The sequence below is a fragment of the Podarcis raffonei genome, chromosome 3 (assembly GCF_027172205.1).
Source record: "Podarcis raffonei isolate rPodRaf1 chromosome 3, rPodRaf1.pri, whole genome shotgun sequence".
In the NCBI taxonomy this organism is placed as follows: domain Eukaryota; kingdom Metazoa; phylum Chordata; class Lepidosauria; order Squamata; family Lacertidae; genus Podarcis; species Podarcis raffonei.
The window spans coordinates 58,358,254-58,375,836 of NC_070604.1; the positions used below are offsets into that span (position 1 = coordinate 58,358,254).

Here is a 17,583-nt window from a genome sequence, read left to right on the forward strand (position 1 = left end):
TCTATTAACCAGCAGGCAAGCGGCCATTCTCAACAGACAGAGATGGGATTAGAGCCAAATGCAGTGGCGGGGCTGGGCAGCAGGTAGAGAGAGACTAGGGCGCTAGGCAGGGAAACTGGGAAAGGTAGCAACTTAGAAAGCACCTATAGATCCATATATTGTGGCTGATAATGGTCTTCCCTGTGCAAAGAATCAGAGTTACCTGGAACCAATTATGGCAAGGCCAGAGGGAAGCAGGCAATGCTTGGGTAGATGAAGCTATGCTAGAACCTGAAGTATAACAGCATTCTGCAACCTTTAATGTTCTGCTCCAATTTGAAGCCACCTGGTTCTAGTTCTGGTTGTCTCTGATACATGATATTTGGATCTTTGAGCTCTGCATCTTTCAGAATAGTTATCATTTATCCAAGGGTATGTGGAATCTGGTTTATTGAAATCTGGCACAGAATACTGAATTGCATATTTTCTCATTTAGGTCATTAAAGGCTGAAGAATTACCTTTTTATTGGTACATTTTGTTTTTAATTAGCAATATTGTCATGAAGAATGTATGTTAGAAATATGTTCAAATTGGCTAGCACACCTAATTTAGCGTTTTCATTGATATGGTCATTTAAGCAAAAAAGCAGCAACTCAATGGCATTCAGTGTATTTTTATATTGCTACCAACTGCTGAGAATTTCTGTTGCTTACGAACTTAAATGGAACATTAGATTTCCCTCATAGCTTTCTTCTCCTAGACTAATCCATGTTAAATGGGTCAAAAACAATTGTAAACACCTAGCTTTTTGCAGGTCATGATTGCATAGATAATTGCTTCTTACCATTCAAAGAGGGTCATTAGCTAACAAGCCAGACTACTCAAAATGGACAAATTTAAGTGGCTAACCTGAAATTTTCAGCTCACTTTTTTCCTGATAGGCACTGCAGAATAGTCAGGCGCAGACAGTTTAATTTGCCTTTCATAGCCTGTGACAAGGCTCATGATTATTGCATACAACAAATATTCAGTGCAACAAATTAGCAGATTCTGCTGTTTTGGACAGGCAGCATTAAAAACCCTGCCACTGAATTGTTGGCTGCATCCCACATTGCCAGCATAATAATTACTGCTGAGTTTCTGGACCTCATCAAGTCAGCAAGGTGATAACCCTATTGTATCAGATAGGGATATGAGAGATGGCCAACAGAAAAAAGGACCGAGTACTGAAATGACAACATCTCTGTGTTAGAACCCTGGCAAGTGCCACTTGAATTATGGCAGTTGTTTGGCAGGGGCAGGGCTGTTCTGGAGAATAGCTTGCAGCAACACTAGATTACAGCATTTGTTGCTTCCAAGGGGAATTGCTGTGAGCACTGAAGCAAAGAAACCAAATCGGAGGGTGGGGAAAGTGAGGATTAGAAGGCAAATGTAGTATGGAAAACTGTGATTTGTGACAGTGTTACAAGCTCTTGTTTCACTGGACTTGCTTGCATTTTCTGCCAAGGAACAAAGTCCATGGTATAAGCTAAAGAGGAATTATATTCTCCTCTATTTTCTCTTATAGTTTAGCAGGACGTGGTTGAAAAATGATTGACAGTGTATAAATTTAATGCTGTTCTTCTAGCCTTATCCAATGGACACTGGTTTAAAAAAAGTGCAGCAGCAAGCAGGATATATAATATCAACTGAACAGATGATTGCACAGTCTGGCTAGACACTGTGGATGACCTATGGGGGTGTCTAACTTCTCTCTCTCATACACACACCAGGTGATCATCATTGTCAGAGCTGGCTATTCATATCATTGTTTAGGAGAATCCTGCACAAAATCAGTCCAGCACAGATCACTGCATATGAAGCCCTGTGTCAGGTTTTTACCCTTTACCCATACAACATCCTTTGTTAAATGTATGACAAAATCCAGCAGATATATCCCATTGTGCTAGCAGGAGTCCTTATACAGGACTTTCACTTATGCAGCAGGTTAGGTGAATGCCACCCATGGTCAATTTTATAATAAATGTTTAATATATACAACAATATACTTTTCCCCATACAAATCTCTACATTTAATTTGGTTAAAGGGCATCCTGTTTGTCATATACAGCACGTATATATGTTAGTTTTGATATAATCTCTTTCCTTTAGGGTTAAATTTACCTCCATTTAATTTTTGTATGAATGAAAAATATTTTTCCAAAAATAAATGCTAGAGGTGTGAGCAAGACATTTCATATAATAAAAATAATAAGTAACTTCATATCTTGATAGAATTTCATATTTTTTATATTTGTCACTTGCAGTAACTTTAAAGATTCAATCTGTTCCCTAGGATGTGTAGAATGCAACAGTGTCTCATTAGATTTGTGCTTGGCTTGTTATTGCAGTTGTTAATGAACAGGAAATCAAATATGGTATGGAGACTACTAGTTCACTGCATCTCAAAGATTATATTACGCACTGCAAGTTTGTAGCATGGAAATTGCAAATAAGCAATATTGAACATCTAACACAGAACAGTTTTCACATGGCTAGCTTTCTCAAGATGCTATTTTTATAATAGATTGATATAAATCTTGTTACTCTGTGTCAGCGAATGCTAGATAGTATGCAGTTCAGACTGTCTTCTAAAACACATTGATATTAATCTTGTCCCTGTATATCAAGTTGGTAACTCAAGTATCCATACATACTAAATGTAGCCTGAATAGCCTCTCTTCATTTGCAGGACCACTTGTCCCTCACTAAAGGGGTATTCAGAAACTTTCAGGATATGGGTAAAGTTTTAAAGAATTCTCAGAGGATGGTGGGCTTACGCTTTTCACAACTGTGGAACATCAGTATGTCACATTCTACCATTCGGAATCAAAGATCACAAGTCTCCCAAAAATCTACCCCAGGTTATTCTGACAGCCTAATCTAGCAGCTTTAATGCAGCCTCCCTGGGCCTCCCAAAAACTTTTCTAAATCAAAGTCTTTCTTGCATTCTCTCTCTCTCTCTCTCTCTCTCTCTCTCTCTCTCTCTTTTTAAAGATATTTATTGAAATTTTCAAAAAATAAAGAAAAAACATAAAAAATACAATTAAAAACACATAAAATTTACATTTCTTACTGTCAATAACCAATTTCCTTGACTTCCCCACACCTCCCCTTCTTGTATTCCAGTTCCAATTTTTAGCTCAGCAAGTTCTTGTCCCCAAACTTTACCGTATTTTCTCTAATTCATTTTAGTTAACCAATTTTAACTTATAAATCTCAATCTTTATACATCAATACTTATTCTTAAAAATCTTTTTCTAAGGTCAGCCCCATCATTTTAGTTAACCAATTTTAACTTATAAACCTCAATCTTTATACGTCAATACTTATTCTTAAAGGTCTTTTTCTAAGGTCGGCCCCAATTCCCTTCCCCAAAATCCCCATTTTTATGTTAGTGGCAAAACCAAATTAAATGAAACAGAATATAGTTATACACCCTTTGGATTCCCAAAGCCCCACCACCCCCTTTCCCGGTTTCGAACCCCAACAAAAGTCCATCAGTCCATCTGCAGTCAGCCTGGCGACCTCACGTCCAAGGCTCTCAATTCTCTCTCAATTCCTCTTTGCCGGTTTTTTGGATAGTCCTTTATATTAAACTCCAAATCTCGAAGGAGCTCTGTCCCAGTAAGGTCCATGTTTCTTCCAGCCAGGCCTCCATATTTAAAATGGAGCCAAAATCTTGTTTCTTACTTCTCTTAAGTCCAAATGTCCCAAAAGCTCCAGTTTCCACTTTAGCCAGGCTTGTATTCCATAGGTCTTCAGATCTCCACATAGAGAGATCTCTCCATTCTCCCTTCTTCAATTCAAACCAAATTTTCATCATCCTGATCTTATTTTCCTTTATATCCATCTTAACCGGCCTCTGGCTCTCCTCAATCATCTGTGGCATTATAGCTCCTCCTTCTTTTTCCTTCAAATCATCATGTTCCTCTTTCATCACATTCTCAGATTTCTCAAATTTCTTTTCTTGTTCAGCTGCAAAAAATTTTAAGTCAACTGCAAAACTTTCCTGTTCAGCTGCAAAAACTTGAGTCAAGTCCCTCCCAGGCTCAGCAACTTTATTTACTGTTCCATTCAGTATTGTAACATTTGTAGCCAAAACATCACTCTGTTCCTGCAACTTTCCCAAGAGAAAAAAAGTCCTCTCCAGTTCAGCCAGTGTTTTTCCACTTACAGACATTTTTGTAATGTCCTAAACCCCCTCTAGAGGGATTCTAGTTTCTTAGTATCTTCCAGTTCCAACCCAAAAGTCAAGTTAGCCTTTTCTTCTTTATTTTTAACAATTTGTTACCAAATTGTAACGAATATAACCAGCAAAGACAGCAGAAACAAAGTTCTCCTTTTTCCCCAACTTTGATAGCTAGTTTGACAGCTGTCAAAGTCTTTATGTCTCTTCCGCAGGCTCTCTCACCGATCGCTCCCGGGTCTTGGGGGAGGGGTGAATTCCATTCTCATTGTTAGCTCTTATCCTCCAGCACAATCACTTAAATTGCCAAAACCTGGAGTTAATTGCTTTTATCCACAAAGAAGAAAGGTATTCTCACAACCTTAGTTGTAAAATCCTTGCTTTACGATGTTTACAAGGCGGGTAGGCGGACTTCCTCTTTACACCTTACCCGGTCATGCCTAATTCCCAAAGAAAATTTCCCTTTTAAGTCCAATTTCCATAATTACTCACGGGTTGTTGCTTTTAATCCAAATGTTCAGAGAAAGAAGTCAGCGCTCTCCGTCCATGGCATGCGGCTTCACTCAGCAGGGGCATTCTCTCTCTCTCTCTTAAATATAATTTGTATTGATTTTGAAAATGTGTGTGTGTATGTGTATACCGACATTACAAAATATTCAAAACAAATAAGCCACTCAATAATTTACAGTCCAAACAAGAAAAAGAAAAGAAGGAAAGGAAAGGAAAGGAAAACAAATTACAGATTAAGCATCAGAGTCCTTTTAAACTGTTTCATCTTCTTTATAGGGTTTAGCAAATGCAGTTAAGGCACAGAAATCTATTTCAGCTACAAATCATTCCATATACCCACATACTAAGTGAGGGTTACTGGAACCTCCATTTTTCATTAATAAATTTGATAAAATCACACCATATCAAAAAGTACCTTTTTTGTTACTCCTTTATGTAAATGTATATTTTGGGTTAGCTTTTCAGATAAAGCCCCAAACCAGACTTTATTATGCCAATTTTTGAAGCAAGTAGGGGCATTTTCTTGAAGCAATTAGGGGCATTTTCCTAATATTTCCAGAATCTTGTAATGGTTAACCTAGTCACCAGTAAGAGGAAGTGGATTACGTCTTTATTCTTACAATCAAGATTTTGCCCATCTCTGATATTTAAAAATGCAATGGATGGAATCACAAGAACATTTAGGTGAGAAATCAAGCACCTAGCACTAGAATCTTTCCACCTTGTGTAAATTTACCACGTGTAAATAAGTCGCTTTTGAGATCTATGTGTGACAGGTGTCAAGTGCCATCCAAAAAACAATGTTAAGGTTTGTTTCCTTACCTAATGCTGAAATTGAATGCATAGGTTTAGTAGCCCAGATTTTTTTTTTTGTCAAGCATCTACCTTGAGTTGAAAGCTAAAGCATTATTTCCAGCAGTCTTTTAGTGCCTGAAGGGAACCCATATTGATTCCAATCAGTTGATAAGTCCAGCCCTTGCTATAATTTATTTCAGAAAGAACTGCATTTCATATGCATTCAAGTTTTTGGTGGCACCTAGTGAGTGGTTTTTGCTGAAGGGGCTACTGAGGTGCTGTTCATAAACTTCGCTAAGCATCTGTAGTACTGAACAAGCTGTTCTGTAGTTACAGTTGCTGATATCTGATTGGTGCCAGTCTTTCCCACTGCCAATAAGCTAATTATACAAATAAAGATTATTGGCAATGTTTCAGTGTTAAAACCTTCTGTAGTGATTGCCCCCTTTCCTTGTATTTATGCCTATATTTCTCAGCATTTCTTTCTTTCTTGTTCAATATTGCACATTTGGTTATATTTGATTTTTGTCTTCATATAGTGAATTCTGATTGGACTTAAATACTTTGTTCCTGAAACAGATCTTTCCTGCCTGTCCATATAATGTATTTTCCATTTTCTTGAAGCAGTTCTTAATTTCTTGAAGCAACCTCTTGCCCTTACGGTGATCAAATTTTCAACCCTTTCATTGCATTTCAGTTAACAGTTTTGGTCCTCCACCAACCTTCTAGAGCAATTTGGGATTGGTGCAAGGCACATGTGGGGAGCAGAGGTGGGAAATCCTGTTGCACAAGAGGAAGTCATTCTGCTTCCACAATTATTTAGTCGAACACAGCCCATCGTTACCTGCTTCTTAACTTTCTGCCCTAGACTTTATAACTCTCAGTAAGTTGTCACAACCCATGCATTATACAGATGTCCCATGATTCCTTTCCTTTGGCAAAGTTGTTTTATATTCCTCCAACAGTGCAACTGAAAAATAATAAGTGTGATTCTGTGCATGTCTCCTTAGAAATAAGTCCCGTTGAGTTGAATGGGATTTATTGCCAGGTAGAAAGGTATAGGATTGCAGCTATAATTGTCTGTTGAGGACTATTTTAGTACTCTCCATTTCTGAAGTGAAAACTGTGTTTTGCCTTTAAGGGCCATGTGATTACAGAGATTAGTCATCCTTGGAAGAGTACTTTTAAAAACATTGTCTTATACCTAAACATACAACCCATTCCCACAATCATGGCTAGTCATACTCTGCTAGATGGGATAAATACAAATAGCATCTTAAGAACAAATCCAATGGTATATGATAGTCCAAAGAGAGATCAACAACTGATGCAAGATACAGAAAAGTTCAGCATATGAAGTTTCCGTCAATGACAACACTGCACATTGATGACCAGATAAACCTTACTTCAGAAGTCCTTAGTACCCACATTTATTGTAGTATATTTTAAAAAGGAAAGTGTATTTTGGGCAGTAATTGGCAGCCACTAGGGACACCACTTTCCTCTCAGCACACATACCATCTAGCCAGTTTAATCTTATGGAATTGTCATCTTGAAAATTTAAGTCAGCGGATACATTTTTAATTTAATAACTCAATGCATTATTTACTTACCCATGTTGTTTTCCTATTAGGTTTCTACCTCACAACCTTGGTAATAAAATAGATACAATATGCACATTACTGGTCTATAAAATACTGGGGGGGGGGTAGGGGATGAAAAAAATTAGGAGAGCAAACTGAGGAACCAGAATGAAATACAGAGATTTGAACAGCATGTTGTTCTGGGGAAATGTGTTTAAAAGTCATCACAAAAAGGCCCATTTATCTGTATGGTGCAGGGCTTAACCCCCATCAACCCCACCCAATAATTTTCTACTTTACTGTGAAAGGGAGGGGGGAAATGTGTTGTCTCATTCAAGAAAGCTGTATACCTACTATAGAAAGATATGACTGAACCATAAAAGATACATAGAAGGACCATCAAAATAATTGGAAGCACGAAAAAAATATTTGGAAGGAAATTCTAGCATGTTCAGGGCTTTTCAGCTTAGAAGAAAAGGCATGTCTGAGAGCAGGAGGGTGGAAAAATAGATGTGTCATAAGTAGTGTGGGAAAAGTGAATAAGGTACTATTACCTGCTCTCTTTCTCCACACCAGTTGTGACAGGCTTATCTCTCCACCCTGTCATAACACACTGTTGAAATAAGCAGTTATTTTAAGTTGATTATTATAAATCTTGTAATAAATGTCTTCAGTAAAGTACATCTCTGGGATGGGAATGTGAACCACAAATGTAAACATTTTGATCAATGGTCATGGTAATTTTTTTTCTGCATTAATTGTGTTTAAGAAGTGAAACACATAATCAGCAAGTTCACATGATGATCGGCTGTTAGACAACACCACATCAGACTATAGCTGGAGAACTGAAGACTTGGTTGCTCCCTGATACAAAATAGTAATAATAAACATCCTTTCACATAACTACTGTGTTTTGGAGAAGACTAGGCTAAAGCTCTTCTCATTGCTATACTAGATTTTTGAATATGCTGTAAGGTTGCTCTCAAACCTCTGAAGTTATATACAGTGCAGATCTATTCATGTCTACTCAGAAGTAAGCCCTATTGAGTTCAATAGAATATAGTTCAGGTAACCATGTATAGGAATGTAGTCATAGTCAAGCAACAGACATCAAGTGGAATTGCTGATCATGTCGTTTGACTATAAATTCAGAGCACAAAAAACTTCAAAGAAAGAAGATGGGGAAGATCTTCCTTCTAAAAAGTGGGGGGGGGAGCAAAAAAAAAAAGCCCAGAAATACACTGTGACTATATCTACCTTGCTCATAAGAGACAATGGATCAATTGAATTAGGCATTTATGTCATGCGGGTACCTTAGTTAATTTAAAAGTTAATATTGGGGCCTGAGATTAAGTATCACCAGAATAATTAATTTTGTTTACTGATTTTATTTTAATTTAGAAAGGCATTCAAGGACATAACCAATCAAACTCTCCGGAGGGAACTAATTCTTATCAGTCTGCTGCTGAATATTTGCCCTCAAAAGCCAAAATTGATTCTCATGTAATCCATTCAGAAATGGTGATGTTTGTGTTTATTCTGCATTCTGCAGTTGGGTCCAAAAGTACCACATGAAGATGTTTTTATACAGTCTGAAGCAAGAGCCCCTCTTTAGGAGCACTCCACCACTGCGTTTTCTCAAGATTATTAGGAAATCATCACACCTCTCTCTCTTATCAGTTCAGAGAATCCACAGGATCCACTACAGTGCCCCATGTATTTGGTGATAATTGCTGCTAAAAACAGGGCCTCGATGAATGATTTGTTCCAATATGTGTTGGACCTGGAATAAATTTCATTTCAAGCACCCTCCTACTCAGTATGAACAAGAGGTTCCTTCCATACAGAGCAGCTGAAAATAAGATAGAAGGTAGAATGTTGGTGAATTTAGTCCTTTGTGATGTCCATTCATAGCTGAACTGTAGCTCCCACTGATGGATTGATGCTGTCTGTTATGGAGTTGGAACTTGATTTCTCCATCCAGATGTATGACAAAGAGTCTTTGATTGGTCAAAATCAGTGCATTGAGCATTGCTTGACATTTTGCAGAAAAGCAGTTTCTGGATTCTTCCAGAGTTTGGTGCAGTTTCAATGATGAATGTATTAAGCACACTTTTTGAACTTAGAGATGGGCAAATTTGTCAGTTTTGGTTTTCTCAGGTTCTCATTTCCCCCCAACCTTGAGTTCTCCACATTTCCATCAGTCTGCAATTAATTTATTTTTAAAAAGAGTCTCTGTGCATTTTAGTGCAAATTTCTCCTAATAAGCACATGTTTTTATTCACTTTTGTCTAATATGCAGTATTGCAAAGCAATATTCCCTAAAACATTATTTTCACTATCATATGCATACTTTTTTTACCTTAGTACAGGGGGCACAATCTGCGAACCTCCAGATGGTTGTTGGACTACAACTCCCATCATCCATCATCACTGGCTATGCTGGCTGGGAGTTGTAGTCCAGAAACATCTGGAGGGCCACAGATTGTGCACCCCTGCCTTAATAGATACATTTTTGTATACACTGGTTGGTTGGTGAAATCCATTGCAAAATTCAGAAAAGTGTGAATTTCAAGGGATGGCTGTCTATTGTTTGCCTGTTGTTTCAGAAAAGTGCAGATGAAGGAGGTTCGCCTTTAAATATGAACTGAAATGAATTTCTCCCCAATCACCTTTTCTATCATGTAGCAGTTAACATCAGCTGTGATTTGATCTGCACAAGAAAAGTGTTAAATCTGGCAGCATATTTTAAAAAGAGCATTTCTTTTTGTCTTATTGATGCACCATTGCTCTTAAGGGGAACTGGACATATTTTACTTTTTTAAAAATTTAATGCCCCCCCCCCAAGACTCAAGGGGAGAATTCAATGTAAAATATTAAAATGTATGTAAAAAGATGTATGTACTTTACACACATTTTAAGCATTTTACGATTCCCCCTGAGAGCGATGGCAGGTGATCAAATTCTGTAACTTCCAGCAGGCCTTACTACTGTGATTTCAATCTGCATGGCAACAAACCACTTTTTAGGCTAGCTGTACATAGCTGGATGAAATCGCTTTTTAAAAACAACATGATTAGGCAGGCAGCCCCCAGATCACCTTGTGAGAGCTCACAACTTAGACCACCTCGTAAATGGTGTGAGAGTTGTTATTGTTTTACAACCAAGCAGTATATAAATTTTATAAAACAAAACGTTTTTCCCCCTTTGTTTTTTTCATTTAAACAACTTCAGTGCAGATTTTAAAGGATATATACTTTGGAAACCTGTCCTGAACAACCCACATGGAAACAGGATGGAATGGAATTTTGTCCTGTCCCATGATGACATTGATTTATTCCCTGGTTCTATCCCTAGTTTTTAATAACCCAAGTAGGTGAAAAGTGTGATGGAAAGTAGCTCCAAAAGGGTAGATTTGTATGTGATGTGATATATATAGATATATAGATATATAGAGATATAGATAGAGATATAGATAGATAAATATAGATGATATAGATATAGATATACATATACATATAGATACACACACATGTTTAAACAATACACACATATCTCTTGGTTATAAGAAATTTATAAGAAATGTATCTGAAGCAAAGGCTAAGCGAAAGGATGAGTTGGTACAAATAGAGGGGAATGATGGGGTAGCTGTGTCTTTAACTTGGCTTGGACTTCCAAACCAGCTGGTGATAGAGAGCCTGTCAGTAATAACAGTAATAAATGACAGATGTAGTCATGCTGTACCTGCTTCAACTAAAGCATCTCCTTGAATGGGAATAATATCTTGGCAAAATTGTCCTTGTGAATATTTTTGCTATTGGATTATAACTCAATGGACTGTCACAGAAATGCTGTTTTCAGTAAAACAAAAGGAGTGAATTGTTGCAAAGTCATCCCAACTTTCCCCCCTGCTTCCTGAACCATATATCTAGTGAGGCAATGTTTCTAGTGGTGGTAAGTGAAGAGGGAAAATGCTTTCCAAAGCCTCTGACTATTTTTTCTCATGAGCTATTCTAATCAAATCATTGTTGCTGTTTAATCCTAGGTATGTGTGCTGGAGAGACAGATATTTGATTTCCTTGGTTATCAGTGGGCACCAATCCTGGCAAATTTTGTACACATTATTATAGTCATACTTGGCTTATTTGGAACCATCCAGTATAGACCTCGCTACATAACAGGAGTAAGTACCATTCACCTTGTATCCTTAACTCTGTATTTGCCATGTATGGTACAAAACAAACAAACTTGGAGTTGGGAAGAAATTTTATTTGGAGATTTGAAGTAATATGCCCAGTATATCTAGGTAATTGTTTTCAACACATTTAAATGTACAGTGTGTTTTTTTTTAAAGGGGGTGGGAGTATATTTTTAAAAAATCCTACAGAAATATATTGCGACATTATTTATTACTACATTATTGCTATACATATGAAAACTTAAATTATTTCTGCTATTGTTTCTATAGAGAAAGCAGGAATACAATCTGGCTCTCTTCTCTTTGCTTCCAAAATGGTTTAAACTTGAAAACCACCAAACAGCAGAGGAATCCTGCAGAAAATGGCCATAGTAAATACTGAAAGCCAAGGAATAGATGGAGAGAAAAGATTTGCAGCCTGATATTGCACATGTTTGATGGGTTTCAAATTAGATCACAGCCTTAGAACAGTAGGCTAGTAACAAATCTAAGTGTGTGTTGAAAGTCAGGTCGGAGTTAAAGTTGAAGGGTGATCCAAAGAAGACAAAACTGATGAGCTGTAGTGAAGCATGGTAAAAAGAAATCTGTTAACAACCCTACAAAAATACTACATCACAATTAGGCTATTAAAAGGGGATGCAATGCAATACAGTTAGAGCTTGGATCACTGGTCTCCAACATTTCTGGTCCTATGGACTTGTCTGCAAACTACAACAACTGTTATGAACACCACACACACTCTGGCTGCAACTTCACAAAATACCCCATACCACAACTAGGCTTGAAGAAAAAGCTTTCTGATGACCAAAGAAGGCTTCTTTCAAGGCTAATTTCAGCGTGAGAGGGAAGACTATGGGCCCTGGAAAGGCCTCTCTGGGCATATGTGTGCCTGCAGTTGCCACATTGGCAAACCATGAACTAAACCAGTGGCTAGAGATAACGTGGATATAATCCTCATAAGAGGGAACTTCTAGATATACCACAGATTTCTGAATTTGGCAAATGATACTGAATGAGCAAAATAAAAGTGAACCTGAGATTCCCCTGCAGCAAACTCATTCCCACTTTCCTACATTGCAAACTTATTATCCATCTCTGACCATTTCCCCAATTTATGACATGCCTTTTTAATATCAATTTGCAAGCCCTCGAGTCAAGGACTATCCTTAGGCTTGGTTTGCATGTATTTACCAGCTACAGATAAAGGGGATGTGGTACCCTGCCCACTAGTCTGGGGGTGCCTGTCTTCTACTGGGGTGCCTGGTCTTCTACCAGGCTTCTCCTTGTAGGTATCCTTGTTAGTACAGAGGCTAGATGTGAAAAATCCAACAAGTGTAGGCTCAATTGATATAATCTACAACCCACATACATTTTGGAAATTGGCTAAATGATTCAGACCTTGGTGCATCAGCTGTATTCAAATATTATGCCATTGGTAGATGTCCTTTGGGCCCATAGGCATGGATGCTGCCCAAGGGCAAGGCAGAACAGTATCATCCCATTGCCCCTGTTGCATATGGCTGGCATGTTTGTCCAAACTAGCTTACTTAGTGCAGATTAAAATCTGGCAATCTTTAAAAGTATAATAAACCGCCATTCCTTTAAAAAAACCCCCACCTCTTATTCCTTTCTTTATGATCTTAGAACTTTTATTGCTCAAAAACATTAATAAGGCACACTATTCATGATGCCCCTACCTCCTAACCTTTATGAAGATCCTTCTTTCTTTAGAATAAGTCCTGTGAAATAACATCAGAGTGACTTGTGGGTTCTTGACATTTTTACAAGCAATCTCCTTCTGTACTAAATATATAGCACTTTGTACTGGATAAAGCACAGATCAATGAACTATGTGGGTGCTTCACAGATTACAAGCATTGTCACTCAAGGATGAAGAAATCTTTCTTCTGGCTTGGAATGGCTCACTTTGGTGGTCTTCCTGTAACCAATATAATGAAAAGGAAGTTCCTATTTTTTGCACAGCAAGTCAAGTCCTCTTAATTTTTGGTAATGAACCTTGAAAATGTGGAGTCTATGTTTGTATCTTCAGGTTGTTTACACCCCAGTCTTTCATACAGCAGCCCATTTCATATTTTCATGTGAAATCAAATGAATACATGCCAGGGAAGTAGCACTGTGTAAGTAGGTTCCATACCTGACCTACATACATTCATTAGAATGCATCTAGGCTGCTGCTGCTGCACTGTGAGTTGGGAAGGCCGCTCCCTCCTCAGGCTAATTCTACCTGGCCCAGGGGGCGGGGCCCAGACTGACTCACCACCGCCACAGCTTAAGAGGCCTCATGAGGCACTGGGACATCGCTGCTGCTACTGCACTATGAGTTGGGAAGGCTGCTCCCTCCTCAGGCAGATTCCACCTGGCCCAGGGGGCGGGGCCCAGACTGACTCACCACCGCCACAGCTTAAGAGGCCTCATGAGGCACTGGGACACTGCTGCTGCTGCTGCACCGTGGGGGTTGAGGAAGGCCGCTCCCTCCTGTAGGTCCACTCCACCAGGCCTAGGGGGGCGGGGCCCACACTCGCCACCGCTACTGTCTTAAGGACACTGGTGTTGTCGCAGCAAATGTTTAAAATGTTTTTATATATTTTAAAGTGTTTTATAGGGGTTTTTACTTTTTACTTTGTTGTACCACCGTGAACGGTGGTTTTTATTGATGTATTTTTATCTTGTTCCATTTTATTTTGGTTTGGGGTTGGATATTGAGTGGGGTGGGGATTTGTTTTGTTGGTACAATTGTTTTTGGTTTGATTTGTTTTTCTATTTTGTAAATGGAGGTTGGTTTGAGGCTTGGGATTGCTACCGTGGAGGGGCGAGGGAGGTATGGCGGTGGGGGCAGATGTCATAGGCGAAGGGGATCGAGATACGGATATGCTCGTACCCCTTCCAATCTGCACCCCATCCCAAGGGACGAGGGTAGGGTGAGCAAGGATTACTCACCTCCGTCATTGGTGTTGTGCAATGCCAGGTCTATAGGCAACAAAACCGCCACCCTCCGAGACTTCTTCACCTCGCACGGGGTTGACCTGGCTTGTGTGACGGAGACCTGGGTGCGCGAAGGGGAAACTGTTACCTTACGGGAGATGGCGCCCCCGGGTTTCTCCATCCTCCACCAGTCACGGACTGTGGGCCGGGGGGGAGGGGTGGCATTATTAATCCAAGAAGACTGTTCTTTCAGGGCTCTACCATCGCCATCGATCCCCGGCATTGAATGTGTTGGCCTAGTGTGGGGCTCCGAGGTGAGCTTGGCTGTCTGGTGTACCGGCCACCTAGCGCACCAGCAGCCACCCTGTCAGGCCTGCTGGAGGCGGTGGCCGGCTGGGCCTTGGAGTTCCCTAACCTATTGGTATTGGGGGACTTCAACATCCATGCTGATGCCATTCCCTCCTCACAGGCTCTGGACCTGGTGTCTTCCATGGCGACACTAGGGCTCTCCCAGTTTGTTTCGGGCCCCACACATCAAGCAGGCCACACGCTGGATTTGATCTTTGGCGCCGGTATAGATGTGATCATGTCTCCTTCGATGAAGGTGCCATGGTCTGATCACTACGCACTGAAAGCCAGGATTGATTTTCCACCCCCACCCTGCTTAGGTGGCGAGCCAATTTGGGCTCGCCCGCAGAGGCTGATGGACCCTGATAGATTCCGTCAGGCCTTACAGGACCTTGCTCCCCCTGGCGACTCATTGACCGAGCTTGTTGAGGGCTGGAATATCCAGCTCCTAGCAGCCATCGATGAGATCGCACCTAGGCGCCCTCTGCGACCCCGCAGAAACCGGGCTCCCTGGTTTACCGAGGAGCTTCGGAAAATGAAGCGGGACCTCAGGCGGCTAGAGCGAGTATGGCGGGGTGCCCGTGACGGAGCCTCAAGAACATCTTATAGGGTTTTTATGAAAACCTATGAGATGGCAGTGAAGGCCGCTAAGAAGTCCTACTTCTCGGCCTCCATTGCCTCCGCTAGCTCTCGCCCGGCGCAATTATTTAGTATAATTAGGTCTTTAACGTCCCTTGAAGGACAGCCAAATTTAAATAACAATTCGATACACAGCTGTGAGGCATTTGCGAGCTTTTTTGCGGAGAAGGTCCTGTTGCTCCGCCATGACCTCCCTGCCAATTTGGATACAATAAAGGAACTGGAGGCCCCTCGACTGTCCTCGGGTCCAGTATTGGACCACTTTGGCCGGATATCCCCAGCCGATGTGGACAGACTCCTACAAGCTGGAAAGCCCACCACCTGTCCTCTTGACCCGTGCCCGTCTTGGCTGATCAGAGGGTGTCCAGACGAGGTGCGGGCCCCCCTGGGTGATATCATCAATTTGTCCCTTGGCACCGGGATATTCCCAGGGGAACTGAAGGAGGCAGTGGTGCGTCCGCTCTTAAAGAAAACATCATTAGATCCTTTAGATCTATCCAATTACCGCCCGGTTTCGAATCTTCCATTCCTGGGTAAGGTGATTGAGAGAGCGGTTGCTGAACAGCTTGGTAGGTTTCTGGATGAAACATCAGCTCTCGATCCATTCCAGTCCGGCTTCCGCGCTGGTCATGGGACCGAGATGGCTCTGGTCGCCCTAACAGATGATCTCCGCAGGCAGCTGGATCGAGGCGGGTCGGGGCTGCTGATTCTTCTAGACCTGTCAGCAGCCTTCGACATGGTCGATCATGAACTCCTGGACCACCGCCTTGCCGACGTGGGGATCCAGGGCACAGTCCTTCAATGGCTGCGCTCGTTTCTCTCTGGTCGGGGACAGAGGGTGGCGCTTGGGGGGGAATTGTCATCGCGCCACTCCTTGGTGTGTGGAGTGCCTCAGGGTGTGATTCTCTCCCCGATGCTTTTTAACATCTTTATGCGCCCCCTCGCCCAGCTTGTCCGGAGTTTTGGACTGGGTTGCCATCAGTATGCCGATGACACCCAACTCTATCTGTTGATGGACGGCCATCCTGACTCAGCCCCAGATACACTGACCAGATGTCTGGAAGCTGTGGCTGGATGGTTACGTGGGAGCCGGTTGAAGTTAAATCCTTCGAAGACAGAGGTCCTCTGGCTGGGACGAAGCGATATGGGATTGAGGGGGCAACTCCCATCTCTTGCGGGGGTGCAATTAGTGCCAGCACCGTCTGTTAAGAGTTTGGGTGTAATCTTCGATACCTCCCTCTCTATGGAGGCACAGATTACAGCTATAACAAAGGCGGCATTTTTTCCATCTCCGCCAAGCTAAGCAGTTGGCTCCTTATCTCTCTCGCCCTGACCTAGCCACTGTGATCCACGCGACGGTCACCTCCAGACTGGATTATTGTAACTCGCTCTACGTGGGGCTGCCCTTGAGACTGACCCAGAAACTCCAGCGGGTGCAGAATGCCGTGGCGAGACTCCTTATGGGGTCTTCGCTGCGAGATCATATTCATCCGGTACTATACCAGCTGCACTGGCTCCCGGTGGAGTACAGGATCAGGTTTAAGGTGCTGGTTTTAACCTTTAAAGCCCTATACGGCCTAGGACCCTCGTACCTACGGGACCGCCTCTCCTGGTATGTCCCACAGAAAAATTTACGGTCTGCAAATAAAAACATCCTAAAGATCCCAGGCCACAGAGAGGTTAGGCTGGCCTCAACTAGAGCCAGGGCTTTCTCGGCCGCGGCTCCAATCTGGTGGAACGCTCTGTCACAAGAGACTAGGGCCCTGCGGGACCTGACATCTTTCCACAGGGCCTGCAAGACAGAGCTGTTCCACCAGGCCTTTGGTCAGGGCGCAGCCTGACCCCCTCCTCTGGCAATCTGCACAGAATTTTGCTTGATGGTTGCCATTAATTTGATTTTAATTTGATTTTAATTAATTTTATAATGAATGTTTTTAGAATGTTGGACTATTTTGATTGTTGTTAGCCGCCCTGAGCCCAGCTTCGGCTGGGGAGGGCGGGATATAAATAAAATGTATTATTATTTATTATTATCTGTAGAGAGCCCACAATGCATATGAACACTGTTGTGTTTGTGTATGCATAGCCACACTTGATAGGACAAATTGGCAGTTCACGTTTTCTGCCAGAAGCTTTTCCTGTCAATGGCACAAATTCCATTCAAAGTAGCACAAAAGTGGAGAACAGATGCAGTACCATCAAGAGAAGAATTGCACCTTAAAATATTAGAATATATAGAACTTGCCAGCATGACAAACAGATTAAGAAATAAAGATGATAAGAATTTAAAAGAGGACTGGACATCATATATAGAGAATGTATAGAAAAAAATAGTATAACAAGAAATGAAGTGTAACAG

The 17,583-nt window shown here is 41.2% G+C and overlaps 1 protein-coding gene across 4 annotated transcripts in view; it reads left to right on the plus strand.

The window, feature by feature from the left end:
- Positions 1-17,583, plus strand: part of NKAIN2 (sodium/potassium transporting ATPase interacting 2) — a 451,605-nt gene that overhangs the window by 203,874 nt on the left and 230,148 nt on the right. For 3 of the 4 annotated variants that reach the window (XM_053381820.1, XM_053381818.1, XM_053381819.1), the window contains exon 2: positions 11,142-11,279. The exons of the other annotated variant lie outside the window; for it this stretch is intronic. In XM_053381820.1, coding sequence (XP_053237795.1) covers positions 11,142-11,279 — 138 coding nt within the window. The remainder of the gene's footprint in view (positions 1-11,141; positions 11,280-17,583) is intronic. 4 annotated transcript variants of the gene reach the window in all.